Source organism: Bemisia tabaci, chromosome 4, assembly GCF_918797505.1.
Source record: "Bemisia tabaci chromosome 4, PGI_BMITA_v3".
Lineage (NCBI taxonomy): Eukaryota > Metazoa > Arthropoda > Insecta > Hemiptera > Aleyrodidae > Bemisia > Bemisia tabaci.
In genome coordinates this window covers 19,503,646-19,518,904 of record NC_092796.1, presented here as the reverse complement: position 1 = coordinate 19,518,904, position 15,259 = coordinate 19,503,646, and the positions used below count along the sequence as shown (strand labels likewise).

Below are 15,259 nucleotides of genomic sequence, written 5' to 3'. Positions count from 1 at the left end.
TTATGCATTTAAACGATAGAAGGGGGGTCTGGCTAGCCTTACGTAATTATTTAGGAGGGGGGGGGGTCTAGGCTAGCTTTACAAGTGCCTTAGGGAGGGGAGGGGGGTGTAAAAATCGGAAAAAGTGTCTCACGTAACTTGTGGACGGCCCCTAATGGATAGATATTCTCATGAATCAAGGTAAGGGAATCCTAGGAGTGCTCCTCCGAGAGCAACCTGGAGCACCATCGTGAAAGGTGGAAAGGATTATTCTTAACATACACATATTTTCCTTCTTTTTCTTTTTTTTCAATTGGTCCCAAGAACACATCTAACATAAATCCACGCTTTACTCATACGTCAGTGCTAGGTCAGTTGCACGCAGACACGCTGCCGTGCTGCCAGCGCAAAACGCTCACTGGCGCATACAAACCTAAAGGACTACTTCACGCATTGCGTAATGCTTGAAGTATCCAGTTAGGTTTGTAGGCGTCTACTTCACGCATTGCGTAATGCTTGAAGTATCCGGTTAGGTTTGTAGGCGTCTACTTCACGCATTGCGTAATGCTTGAAGTATCCAGTTAGGTTTGTAGGCGTCGGTGCGCGTTTCGAGCTGGCAGCACGCCGACCGCGCTGCAAATGTTAAAATGTAGGAAATTTGACATGAAATTCGAAATTAGCGACTAAAAAACATCAGTTACGAAACTTTCGTTATCTCTCAGTCATTATCCAACTTATTTCTTCCTATTCTTGAGTTTTGGACCATAGTGCGCTGTTTGGTGCAACACTAGTTACAATCATTCAGGAAGGCAACTGCAGACGCGTTGGGGGTCTGATTGGACCCATCATCAGCGCAGCACCGTCTCCTGAATTTTCTGCTACCAAGCTCGGAGAGGTCGTGAAAACCAGCCCGAGACTTGGGCTACATCTCCAACTTACTGTCTCTGCGACTCGTGCGTCTACTCAGTGGCGTGGCGTGAATTGCGATTTATCGATTGTTATGTCATTTAAACCTATGGTAAAGAATCGATTATTAAGGTGTCCGCTGCGAACACCCTGTTTATCGATCCTTTCCCATAGGTTTAAATGGCATAACAATCGATATATCGCAATTCACGCCACGCCGCTGTCGTCTACTCGCCATCAGTTTGTGACAAAGACAATTTCCCCAGACTTTTGGTGACAATAATGGAAACTTTGGCTCGAGAATCCACTACTTCCATTTTTTTAAAGGTGTATGTTATTGTATGGTAACAATTTAAACGGTTTCTCAAGAGCGAAATTTTCTGCATTGTACATTACTGATGACACTGATATGCCAATGGTGGAACCACCGAACCAGTAATTTCAGTTGCGGTGTTTAAAAACGTTCAAGGTATTTTTATCTTCTTCTTTTAAAAAACTTATTTCTAGAATTTCCACGCGAAGTATTCAGGGCATATCATCGAGGAAACGGAGGAAAATCAAACTGAACTAAGGGGCTTTGCCGACAAGCTTTGCGCCTCAGGTAATATGTTTCACAAGTTACTCTCTTGATTTTGTATGATAGAGTAAGATTTGATTGCATATACGATGATCAGGCCTTCTCTAGGAAAGTAAAATACAACCGAATACCAAACCGGAAAATCGCCAACTTCGATACGCGGTCTGACACTTTCTCCCCCGATGCATTGCAAAGCAACGAAACTGGTGTTAAAACTAATTATTTTTTCTATTAGTATCAGTTCTTATAATTGTTTGTCTTTTTCTTAGAATTTCCAATGGGACTCGAAAAAATAGGCCGTTAATTCATTGATGATGATGAAATTTGCACAGGCTTTGCAGTTTCAGCCAGTCCGAATAATCGATCAGGTCAGGACAATAGTATAAACTGCCCATCAATGCAAATTCTGACCTACAAGCCAAGAAAAGCAATGTTATGCCCTCTATTCTTGTCATCTGTTTCTGTTTGTGAAAAAATGGTGCACCAAGATGGCTCCATAATTTTCTCTTTTCTATTCCTGTAGAAAGAAGAATCTGTACTTGCCTCTAGCAGTCTAGCTACACTTGTTACAGAGTCGTGTCGTAATGGTTAAATATTTAAAACACGATAAAACGAAGAGCAAACTTAGGGTCATCATGGATCCAAAAGTTCCGCAACTCTGGCATTGATAATTTCTTAGCTCGATCGTTATGTGATTGTGTAATAATAAACGAAAAATATCACGATCTGCCCAAACTGTAAATCCCTGCATCTAGGTCTAATAGAGGCGAGCTTTTTGAAAAACATGGAGAATTACGTCACTTCGCACAATACGCTATTACACACCGGGTTCCCGTACCTCTTGCACCTGGGTTCTATCAATGATGCATGTATAATACAACTTGTGCTAAGTGCATTACTTGACTATCGATCGATGAGACCACAGTCGAGAAAAGCGTCGTATGCACCAATGCGTCAGGCGTATAGCGGCTTGAATATTGTGTTTTAAATGGAGCAATATCACCATAGTTATAAGACGTAGAAACCTAACTGTAAAAGTTAGTATCCCGTACGTATTCTATTTCCTGAACTGCTTATTATTGATCAATCAAGACAAGATTCTATACGGTACGCTCGGTTGACCTTCATACCTAGTATATTTCTAACGAGAAAGTACTTGACAGCTTGATCAGGGATTTAGAGTCTCAAAGGATGCCCAATATCCAACGAACTCTTTTTTTCCTTTCTTTTTTTTTCTATAACTTCTGATACGCTCCTACATAGAGGACAAATTAAGCTACCACGAGGTATGAATCTTCAGCAACCATACAGAACACGTTCATCATGTCAAACATGTCCAAAATCAATCAGTAAAATGGGAATTGATTCATTGCGATTTACTTTAAAACAGTCAATTCGAACTCCCCTCTCACTTAAAAACTAAAATCAATGTGGATTAAACTGACTACTGGAAATAAACCAATCATCCGAAAAAGTATTTACATTGGATGCGCTCATAACTTTTCTAAGACAGTCATCTAAGGATCTAGAGCCCCCTTCCCTCAGGATCTTCTCAGCTACGCCCGTGAAGACAGTTTAGTCGCGATTCCTGAAAGTTGGTTACACTGTTTCATCTTCCATTTAAATCCATTAAAAATATCGATTTTAGGTGAGGCAAGCTGCCTCGTCAAGAATCGATTGTTTTACATACATTTAAATGGAGGAAAAATTGTGTTGCCATCTTTCAAGAATCGACACTGGTTCAGTGTATCAAAGTAGGCGTCAAGGAGGAGGAAATCGAAGATCTACAGGAGGCAATCTTCGATTTAATTTTCTTGTGCGTGCTTCAGAGATGCAACCCAAGAGATTCCTCTTGGGTGGACACGGTTCCCTCAGCATCAAGATTCTGTCACGCTTATAGTATACTTAGATCAGATAATAATACTCAGATAATATCTGAATGGCGCGGTAATGCAAATAAACCAATTAGATCATAAATCATAGAACTGGGTGGATATTGTTGAAGGCCATGGAAGTTTCCTGCAATGTATCTTTATATTTCTCTCTTGCAGAGAATAAATCCTCGGTGACTTACTTGTTTTCCATTTGTATTTGAGTGTGCTTAGATACTTTGGTTCATGGACGGCCTTGGTTTCATATAAACTTAACAATGATACTATTTGTACACTTAATAGGAAGAGATCCATTTCAAATTTGCGACGGTATCGTTTACTGTACTGCTCTCGTATCACTTCATCCTGCAAACAGACAAAATAAACATGGCCTGGTTAAACATAACACATCTTCCACTCTAAGTAACATCTTAAGAAACTCTATATCCAATCTTCTACTCAAACGCCAGCTTTTTTCAGTCCTTTGACAACTAGTCAGTTTCGATAATTAATTGTGACGCAGCAGTAAAAATGTGTCTTAAAGTTGGAAAATGAGGAAAATGCTGTAACAATTACGTAGGTTACAGGCTTAATTCTGCGTCTTTCACCCGAAAATTCTATGTAAGGACCCTGTGACGGCAACTCAAAATTCGAGGTCGGCCAGCCAGGTTGGCCTAGTGGTCTGACTGTAACTCAATAGGTCCCGGGTTCGAATCCCGGTAGTGGTAACACATTTCCACGGAACTGACGAGTAGGTCTGCATAGTAACATATTCTACTCAGCCGCAATCCCTGAAAGTTTGAAAGCCGAGAGTATGAATGTACCAACCCCGCGATGATGTGTAAGGACACTAAATAGTACATATAGATGGCTGCAGGTTACGAATCGAAATACAAGCTAATAAAGCACTTGAAAAAAAAGTTCGAGGTTAAAAACAAGGAATTCAGGAAAACTACTATTACAGTGTACCGCTGCTCTTGCTAGCTTGAGGAACGAGTCACTTCAAACTCTAACAACATCATTAATTATGCAAATTACGGCCTGAAACTTTGACCCAGTGTTCTTAGAGTGTTAGCAAGTGATTAGCATGGAAGACTGGAAATTGATAGTTTAGATCTCAAACCGGTCTATTCGCTCTACTGAACAAAAATTTGGACGTATTTCAGCCAAACGGAACTATTTGCATTATGGCGTGAGCCCTGTTATGAATATATCATTATGGGTCTCAGGGCTCATGTCTTAATGCACATAGGTAGGTAGTTCTGCTTGGCAGAAATATGTCCAATTTGAGTTTTCAGCTTAAGGCACATTTGGCTTTGCTGCGTCACAATTATGTCGATTCCAAAGTAATAGGTCTGGAAAAAGAGGAACGTTGGGTTAAAATTCCCACTAGCACGCTCTAAGCTGACAGTTTCGGACGAATGTAAAACAGATCGCCTTCATTTTACCGTGAAGGCAAAATCTCATTCTGTGAGGTGGAATAGTTACCTATCCGAACTATTATCGATGTTTTGAAGTCTCGGAGGTCGATATTTATTACACAATGAGACTTCATTGTCCTCTGAACAGGATTCTTTAAATGATTTACATCATCAACATTAAAAGTTGAAACATGTAATTACAGTTAGAAAGTATCGAGAGCTCTTTGGAACTTTGGCAGAGAACTTTCCGAACAACAATTATTCCATTCGATAACTCTCAAATTGCTATGTTTTTGTTGATTTGTTTTTTCCTTCTATTTTCTGCCTGATTTATGTTACATCGTTCCAAAATTTATTATGCTTAGGAGCGAAAACGCTCGTCGGTACATTTACGCACCATAATTTCGTCGTTATGAAGATTCAATAACTGAGAAATTAGAAAAATGTATGATATTACTCGATATGGGTGCTACAACTTGACTATACTGCGTAATTTTCATCACACTCGACCAGACTGAAATACATTTTAATTGGGCAGAAATACTATAACAGAAAAATATTAAAGTCTTCCTACGGATGATTTTAGTCTTCTGCAAATGTGAAATCAAATTACTATTGTCAGGTGCTGCATGCTCTATCACCTCCAATGTTTTTTTTCAATCATGGCATCACTATTAAGCCTCCACTTGCAATTCAAATAACTTTTATTTTGTTTTCTTAGCCCGATATACGCTCTTTTGTGCATAGAGAACAAAATGTTTGACACAAAAATCACAACACCCTAGTTTATTTGATTGCATAGCCATGGACATGAAGGGAAGTTAGTTTTGCGCTGTATTTCCCATCGATTAGATTTAAAAAGAATTATAGTAGGTAGAGTGAACATTGAACATGCTAAACAATATGATGTAATTTTGTCAAAGAGGCGATTTGAGCTTGTAAATTGGTTAAATTTTCGCAATCAGGTTTACAGTGTAGTAGAAAATGAGACTTGCAAGCAAAAGAAGAAGAATGCGAGAATAATGATTTGCCTCTGACTTTCAGTAACAACATAGAGACTGAGAGGAAATCAACATTTGACTGGCAATTTTTGCACCATGTTTCTGTACAAAGGATTGCGCATAAAATGGTGCGTTCAACAACAAGCGACAAAAAGGAATTAATTATCTCTCCTCAACCTTTATCCTCCATAAAACGAATCAACTCTCAATAGCTGAATCTTTCTCGTGTCACATTCAATAGATAAGAAGGATAAAATGCTGGACGCGTAAAAATACTCTGAAATTCACGATGATAAAAATCTCGGGTGCGTTTTGTCCGCCCATGATTCGGATCTCGCCTCCCACCCAATGAGAGCACAATACAGGGAGCACTCGTCGCTGAGGTTATTTATAGGGCTGAGAATATACTTACACTATTTCAGGGATCCTCACCATTACGGTGACACTCGTCTGAAAGCACACTAACGCGACTTGGGACGGCCGAAGAGGGCATTTCCGTGGTCGGCAGCCCGCCCTTCGAGGACGGAGTCACGGCAAGCTCGGTTCGTGGAGCGATCTCGGTCCCGGACACTCATCCATGAATAACTGGGGAGTCGTACCTGATGATTTTTGAGATGAACCCGCGAGCCCGAAAGTGTGATTCTGGGAAATTGGTCGCGCGCGGGGCATATCGATCAATCAGCGTTGCCATGGCGACGTAACTACGCCCTTCGCGGACGCTTTCGACTTCCCACCGTCGGCGCGGGCGGGGGCAGCTGCTCCCGCCATTCGCTGGCTTTTTCCCGCTTTGCCTTTGCCTTTGCGTTTGCCTTCGCCGCGCTCGCCTTTGCGCGATCCCGACTCCCGCGCGAGTTGTGGTTCGCTCGCGCATCGCGCCAGTCTGTGGTCTTTTCCCTCTCTCAGCGCGCACCGTGTGTTTTCTTTTGTAGATGCTTACTTTTTTTTTCGTCTGCTGGAAATGGACCGAGTTTAGCTGAAAGGAACCAAGCCACGTTGGCTATTGACAAATTTAACTGGATATTTACAGTTTTTTACAAAAGAACGTTTGTACGGATTCTTTTAAAAATTTTAAGAAATTTTCTTCGTGTTGTACAGGAAATACACTGAATTTTGCACAAAAATCCGCATAACCGTTTTCATGTAAAAAATTAAATTGCCCAATGAAATTTGGCAACAGCTGGTGTGGCTTGGTTCCTTTCTGCTTAGTGCGGTCCAAATATGTTATGGTCAAATATATTTCGTATATATTGCGTGGCATTAGTGCAATCTGGTGTTTTATTTAATTCCTGTTCAAATTATCAGATTTTACGTTTAAGTTTTTTTTAGGATTTATAAGTTATATTTTTACATTTTTTACGGATTCTACGAGAATCGGAATAAGTGCCTTTCATGTTGCATAATTTGCTCTCACGTTTTATTTTTTTTACCAGATACCTAACTCAGCAATTTTAGGTTTTGGTATTCTGTATGAGTTTCTTGCAGAGAGAATAAAGATTATATTCACGGGATTTTGAAGTAGAATATTGCTCAGTTTTCATGTAAAAAAATCAAACTTTGAAGGAAAATTAGGCAATGTGGCATGCATTTAAGATCATTCTTCTTGATGCCGCTCCGCTCATTGATTGGTTGACAAACCCACCAATCAATTAATAATTGTTTAGTTAAAATTAATCGCTGCCTTCAATTTTCAAAGATATTCTGTTCCGTTTAAGAAATGATCCGATTGAGTTTTACATCACATGGATCAAGTTTATTCTGAAATTATTTTTTGTAAGCAACTCAAGATGCTTATTGCGCATAAAAAGTGCACAAAACTTTTCATGTTTTAAAAAATATACAGTTCATGGTAGACTATATCATGTGTTTTGTTTGAAGAAGGAAGCAGGGAAATGATGTCTGATACCATTACCAAACTGAGGAAACAAAAAGTTGTCACGGTCTTTGAAAAGCACGAATATATTATGTACATAGAGTGGTAGCAAGTTTAAATTGTGTCACTTTGTACCTCTCATGAACTATTTTCCTTATTTTTGGAAGCAGTTCACATTTTTTCTCTGAAAGAATTTATCTTTATTTATCTCTCTTATCATGGGCGGAATCGGATGATTCCGCACTCCTAGAAGTCTGCTTGGCTCCCCTCAGAAAATGTGAGAATTTTTCAAAATATCTGCGAATGAGGTTTCTGCCGTTTTTGAAATTGTTCTTCAACCAACTTTGCGGTAGGAAAAGTTCAAAATTGCTCTTGAGGCCTTCAAAATTTTTTCGGCTCCGAGCACTCAAATGATCGATAAGTATTATCATCGTAAAGTGGCACGCTCATTTAGAATGCACACAGCTTTTTATTAAACGGGTAGAGAGAGCTTTAACGTGACTTTAGTCACGGACTTCTCGCTAATCGTGCAATAACGACGCCCTACTGTAAGAAATTAAAAATGGAATTTGACAGGAAATATGTAACGTCGCAAACCAAGATTCCAAGTATTTTCTATAGTTTTGCCATCGATGTATGGGCAAACTTACCTTTCATTTCCTGATCGTATCGTCGTTTCCTATATTGATAATCGTTTGCTATTTTAGCATAGTAAATGTACGGTCGGATATTGAAGAAGAAGAAGAAGAAGAGGAAGGAAAAAAGAAGCACCGTAGAATGCCTTACCTTTTTCAACAAGAATCTACTAGGTACCATTGCAGTTTTGCTATGATCGTATAGCTTCTCAGAGTATACAAAATTAACTGCAAAATATGGATCCTAGATCTATAGAAGCTGCTGAATCATTCAGGTTTTTTGCAAGGTAAAAATACTGTACAATCTTAGCAGAATTTTAATTATTCTTGCAAAATGAAGTCCAGGTCGAAGAAATACGATCCAAATATTTGAGCGATACCTGTGGATTCAACAGCTCAACGTCATTCAAGACTACTGGCGCTCTCTTGCTGAGGGACGTGGCACTAAAAATTGAAGGGGTGTTAACTCCAGGGAGAGAAGTTTCAGCTCACTTCGGTAGATAGCTTGACTGTTGACATCAAAGAGAGCGCGCGATGACTAAGTTTTATTACATTCCTCCTCCCCGAAATGGGGGTGAAAAGCGAACAGGAAAAGATTTATTATTCTTTTCGCCTCACGCTAGTTGTTGATGCTTTACTGAGATTTTCCTTCGTGCCTTTGTAAGTTTAATCTACGGGCTGTTCTCAAAATTTCATTCAGAGCAAATTGGAGCCCGATTGAATCTCGCCCTTCCTCAGCTGTAATGCTCAAATGGCCCTTGAAGCACTACTAGAAATAGGACAAACGGAAACAAGCGCAATTTGAAAATTGAGGAAAGGAAAGGAAGCGCGTTGCTGACGGCGCAGAGATACAACTATTCGTGCTTGATGGATGTCCGTGTTGCGTCTGACAAATTGAAGGCGCTTTGGCGCGAGGCATGAACTCGCAAAACTCCGCTCTATGCTGCTAATGTTTTGTCTCTCAGATTCGGGAGAAAAGTTTAAAAACGAGTCCCAACTACGCCTATCCATCTTCGGCTGTGTTGAAACCCGATTTTTTTCTCTTTTTTTTCAATCAGATATCTGATTTTTTTTTTATGTATCCGGATACTTACAAATATATCTACAGCTCGTATAATGTAAATATACCGGCCCCATACGACCCGCGTGTGACACGTGTTTTTAACAAGCCTCGGGTCAAGTTGACCCGGCTTGGGAATCTATAAGGGTTCAAAGGAGCCGTTCAACAAACGACCATGAATGCTGCTGTGCTGAGTAAAAACGCCGTTTGAGCATTCGAATGTCACCAAATTTCCTCTTAGAAAATATTTATTTTTGAAAAAAGTTTTGTTATTTCTCCTTGAAATTTTCAGATTTTTCAGATCAACATTCAAATAAAATCCTCCGAAAAATTGAACTAAAAATATTCACAAATTTTTCCGAAAATTCGTTGTTTTTCGAAGAAAATTAGACAACCCCGGTGGTTTTTACGGTACTCTTCCTTAGCTCGACCCTTAGGACGGGCGCACGTTCCTCTTACCTCGATCGCACGTGAGCTCTCGAAGATAGAGCACTCGCGATCCGACGCATCACTCTCGACGCGCGAGTCGATCGCGCGCGGGTCGTTGGAAGGGGGGAGGGGGTGCTCGGGGGGTAGTAGCGGCGCAGCATCCCTGCGAGCGCGAGTCACATGATCTCGGGATCGATGCTCCCCGAGTCTGGAGCGCGGACTGGAGGGAACGGGACTCCGGGAACGGTAGCGGGAACGGGACACTCTCAGTGACTCCCGCCTCCGCGCTCCACGCACCCGTCGCAGCCCGCGTCTCCGTCCGTCCCACTCCGAAACTAGGTGAGCACACTCAAATTCCTGACGATCCCGTCGGGGAATCCTACTCGCCTGGATTTAATCCCCTGAGCAGTATGTACATAGCACGAGAAATAATTTTCATTTAATATATAGAATGTTGAAATTCAAGTAACACTTTAGAAACAGTTGCTTAAAAGTATTACCTCCATGTAACGATTAAGATTTTGTTATCACAAATGGGGGTCTAAGGGTCTTGATTTTTATACTTTTTGTTATTTTTTATTTCCTTATTTATGTATATTTTATGTTATTAAATTTATAGAATGATAAAATTCAAGTAACACTCCAGAAACAGTTGCTTAAAAGTAGTACCTCCATGTAACGATTAAGATTTTGTTATCACAAATGGGGTCTAAGGGCCTTTATTTTCATAATTTTTTTTATTATAATTTCCTTATTTATTTATATTTTATTTTATTAAATTTATAGAATGATAAAATTCAAGTAACACTTTAGAAACAGTTGTTTAAAAGTATAATACCGTCGTGTAACGATTCAGATTTTGTTATCACGAATGGGAGTCTAAGGGTCTTGATTTTTATACTTTTTTTATTTTTTATTTCCCATTTATGTATGTCCCATTTATGTATATTTTATGCTATTAAATATGTAGAATGTTAAAATTCAAGTAACTTTTCAGACACAGTAGCTTAAAATTATTACCTCCATGTAACAATTAAGATTTTGTTATCACGAATGGGGGTCTGAGGGATTTTTATAATTATTTTTATTTTTTATTTTCTGGTAGAGGAGTGGGTTGAAACCACCCCCAAAACATCCCAGGCTTTAGGTTCATTTTTTAGCCTCAGTTACCGATTTTCCTGTGTTTTTAGTTGAATTATTCGGGCTATTTTTTTGTATTACTGTAAAGATTGTATAAGGGACTAAGGGTCTTGATTTTTATAATTTTTCGTATTTTTTATTTCCTTGTCGAGGAGGGGGTTGAATACATCCGGAAAGTCCCAGGCTTCCTGTTTGTTTTTTTTAGCATCGGTTACCCATTTTCTCGTGTTTTTAGTTAGATTATTCGGGATATTTTTGTGTATTTTTGTAACGATTAAATATCTGGATTGTAATCACATATTAAACACTCGCAACTGATTCTTTTGGCTAACGAATCATTACAGAGCCACAAGTACTAAAATATCAAGCAACGGTTATGTAACCATGAGCCTTTGGGTTTGCAAGCGTCATTGAGGATGTATTAATCAACAATAGGTCACATTCCGATACTTAACTGTGGCTCTTAAGAAACACAATTTTGACAGTAAAATAATTGTGCCTAAACTGATTCTTAACATATAATTTGCCGTGCTGCATGGGTAGTACCTCACATCACGCTATTCCCTGAGGAAATTGTTGAGGGTTCCCGCGAGTAATTTAGTGATATCGCTTATCAGTCAAATTGTGCACAGCTCCGAACCTCTTTTACTCCCCCCCCTTCCTCGGAAATCATTTGTGCCGAATTCTGTAGAAAAGAATCTGCCGTTTATCAAGTTGAAAACAAAAGTTTAAAGTTGTATTGCTTGTTACCTACAGTTAGTTTAAAAAATAAACTCGAACCCCTATTTTCATAAACCCAGTTATCCCTCGACTTTTAATTTTTAATTGAAAACAATGTCGACCAACGAAACTTAAAAATTTAAGTTACCTCCAGCTCAAACATTTAGGTTAGTGCCTCTCAGTTTAACCTATCGGTCCATTCGAGCGGTTAGTAGTAAATAAGTCAAAGTTTTCTTGTAAATAATGAGGTTTATCCGTTGATTCAGTAAAATTCACCACAAGAGTAAGTCAAACATTTTATTTTTTGCGAACTAAATTTCGTTTATCAGAAATTTTATGCAAGAAAAAACTGTCCCCTAATTCTTTTGTGCAATTTCACACCTCTCGGTTTCCACCTTTTGTGGCCCTGTTTCCAATCTGTGTCTTACATTTTACTCTCTGAGAATATGACAAGGAACTAACCTTCATTTTGCTCCTTCCGCAATTAAATTCGGCTTCAAGCCTCTCAACATGTCAACAATATGACACCATGTCAACATATTTTCATCAAACCCAATAAACAATTTTTGATTTTTCAACCACATTTAATTTTATTATGAGAAATCATAAGAGTAAAAGGAGGTAGAAATCACAACAATAGAGCATAATCAACTGCGTTTTCAGGACTAACACAACATTTTTTCATTTTCTTTTAAGAAATAGACCCCATCAATAATTGAGGTTTTAAGCACGGATTGGCTAGTCAGTTGAAAAATGGCAGGAGTGAACTCTCCCCGCAATTTCGCCAGTCTACGTCTTGTTATGCGTGCTAATAGGCGAATACAACTATTGCAGCTCTCGAGTGCCCGCTTTTGCCTATCTTCTTAATTGAAGGAGAAATTGCAGAAAATGCTTCGGCCCTTTTTACCTTCACCTGAGTACATCAATAATATTTTCACACAAAAATAACGAAGAAAAACGTGCCATTGCTGCTCTTTCCATGGATATAGCTAGCAAATTAGTTTAGTTACAGGAGCTTGAGTGGAAAACACCGCCACAACTGCCGGTAACCATCGTAAGCACGTCTTGTCAATCGCTTAGAGTGCGAGTACTGATATTGTTCCATTTGCGGACCCGTCTGAGTGTGCTCGCCTATCTTATTGCCAGTACTGTCGTGCTAAGGGAGAACGCCGTATGAACATTCGAGAGTTGCCAAATTTCCTCGGATAAAATGTTTATTTCTAAAGAGATTATGAATATATTTCCTTGAAATTTTCAGACACTTTAAATCAAAATACAAATAAAATTATCTGAGAAATTGACTGAAAAATATTCCAAAACTTTCCTGATTATTAGTGATTTGCCAGAGGAAATCTGGCAACGCTTAAAGGCTCATGCGGTGTTTTTCCTTACTACGGCAGAGTAGGAGGCAGATGTAACAGCTTTCTACGATTGCGATATTAGTTGGAGTATTTATGTCAAAAGGAGCCATATACTTAAATAAATTAAATCGAAATGAACCATGCAGCGGCGTGGCGTGCTTTGCGATCTATCGATTGATCTGTCATTTAAACCTATGGAAAAGGATCGATTAACAGGGTGATCGCAGCGAGCACCTATATAATCGATTCTTTACCACGGATTTAAATGGGTAAATATCGATAATCGATTATTCACGCCATGCCACTGGAACCATAAAGCATACTATTCACGTTGTTCCATTTGCTTCAATTTATTTTAACATAGTTCCTCTGGGCATGACACGTCTAGATAATAAGTCAATAAATGTTTTTACCATTTCGAATATACGAATTTATGGCCGCTGAAGAAAATTAACAAACCAACCTCCCGTTTGAAGATGTACGATTTTCCTTGTTTACTTCGCATAAGTGCCCTCCAACTAATACGATAATGTCAGACGGTTATTCGACAAAAAATAAACTACGAACAGAAACTTGAAAACGGATCAATACTGGTACCTGCAAGTTCTTGAACTTGAACTATCGAGTTGCCCTTTCAAAGTGCAAACCCGAAAGGTTTTTACCTTTCAGCTTCATATGAAAATGAATCAGAACTTCTAAAAAGAGCAGAAGTCCAATTTTCCAAAATCTTTTTTTTTTTTTTAATTTTTTTCGCCTCTCTTTTAAGTAACATTCGTGTTCCTGGCAGAAGCGGATCCAGCAATTTGGCAACACCGAGTCTCCTCCATTTAAACCTTGTTAAATGATCGATTCTTGTCGGAGGATCTGGCCCCTCTAAGAATCGAGACATTTCCATAGGTTTAAATGGAGAAAAATAATGTTACTAATTTGCTAGATCCCCCAACGGTTCCTGCGCGTCTGTCGCTTGCGTTCTAAGAAGCGAGCTACCGCTACTTTCGTGAGTAATATGAAAAGGGCAATCGAAGGGTTCCAAAGTGCAAAAAAAAAATTTGAAAATTGGACTTTTACTCTCTTCGAAAGGACTGATTAAAATATAATAATGATTTTGCACACTTTAATAGGATATGGGTAGCACAAGAACATCGTAGTTTGTACATGTAAGCGATTGCCTGAAAAAATACGATTCCGATTCTTAAATAAGAGTCACGCTCAATTAAAGTAATTGCAACTGCGAATTCCTGAGATCATGACTTGATCCGACACACACAAAAAGACGGCAAAAGCATACGGCTCGCTTCCATAAGTAGCTTTGAACGTATCCGGAAATTGGCAGTTTTTCACCGAACGGGGCTAATCTATCATCGTGCGCCATTTTCGCCGTTTCTCTGACTTAAGGGCGTATCTTCATTTCCACTTGAACCCTGGGAAGCGCAGAGTCATATGGAGATCAGGGCTCATGCGGAAATCGAGGTACGCCCTTACGTCAGAAGAGCGACGTTTTCTGCTTATCAAATTGAACACGCGGCGTGAGTGTAGACATCTCAGTGATGCCGTGCCTGGTGCACATATTTCCGTTATTTCGTTCGCATAAGGGAGGAATATCAGTCGGGGAGGGAACACCCGAGATCTCTTGCTCTTTGTTTTACAGGTAGTATATTACTTACTTCGCATTGAATAATGCATTTAGGAGCAACATTTACTTCTCTGCGGGATAGAACTAGTGTTGTCGAGCTTTGAAAACATGGTTTTGCGTGTAGTATGATTAACGGAGAAAGCTGGTGTGGTTTGTTTTCGAGTGTGTAAAGTTGCAGTATCATCAGGTGGAATAAAATCAAATTTTGTTGCAGATATCAAGTGTCGAATTGGTGTCATGTGCTCTTGCCAAAATTAGGACCTAGGAAGAGAATTCAGGTGTCTCCAAAACTGCGAAGCGAAGGAATTCGAAAGAGGAACCGCACACTACAGTGTTGGTATCGCGATGTTCTGAGCATGATTTATAGAGCAACTATTCATGGCTGAGAGGTGTTTTCGTGTAAAGATGTATAAATGAAGAATTGAAGGGGTTGTCTTTTTAGATTCTTGCAGCAAAACCCACCACAGCACAATAAAACGAACCTTTTAGAGAGGTTGGGTATTAAATTTTCGGCTAAAACTTTAAATTTTGATGTTAATTTCTTCACAATATAAATTGTATAGGGTGCAACTTAAAGGAAATTTTACTAGAAAATCAATTAAACCACTTTTAAAACCTCTACCTTCCGCATCAACATTGATATAAGCTTTTAATGT

The 15,259-nt window shown here is 39.2% G+C and overlaps 2 protein-coding genes across 5 annotated transcripts in view; one reads left to right on the top strand and one right to left on the bottom strand.

Moving 5' to 3' along the window:
* Positions 1 to 6,409, bottom strand: part of LOC109030106 (thrombospondin type-1 domain-containing protein 7B) — a 49,991-nt gene extending 43,582 nt beyond the window's left edge. Inside the window, exons 1-2 of the mRNA XM_019040905.2 lie at positions 6,168 to 6,409; positions 3,537 to 3,699 (exon numbers count right to left, since the gene is read on the bottom strand). Coding sequence (XP_018896450.2) covers positions 3,537 to 3,648 — 112 coding nt within the window. The 5' untranslated portion in view covers positions 3,649 to 3,699; positions 6,168 to 6,409. The remainder of the gene's footprint in view (positions 1 to 3,536; positions 3,700 to 6,167) is intronic.
* A 3,551-nt stretch (positions 6,410 to 9,960) lies between these two features.
* The window catches only part of unc80 (unc80, NALCN channel complex subunit), a 71,202-nt gene continuing 65,903 nt past the window's right edge, over positions 9,961 to 15,259 (top strand). For 3 of the 4 annotated variants that reach the window (XM_019040911.2, XM_019040910.2, XM_019040909.2), the window contains exon 1: positions 9,961 to 10,088. The gene's annotated coding sequence lies outside the window, so the exon portion shown is untranslated. Of the gene's footprint in view, positions 10,089 to 14,914; positions 14,937 to 15,259 lie in introns of those variants that run through there. The other variant, XM_072299463.1, reaches the window with a different exon arrangement.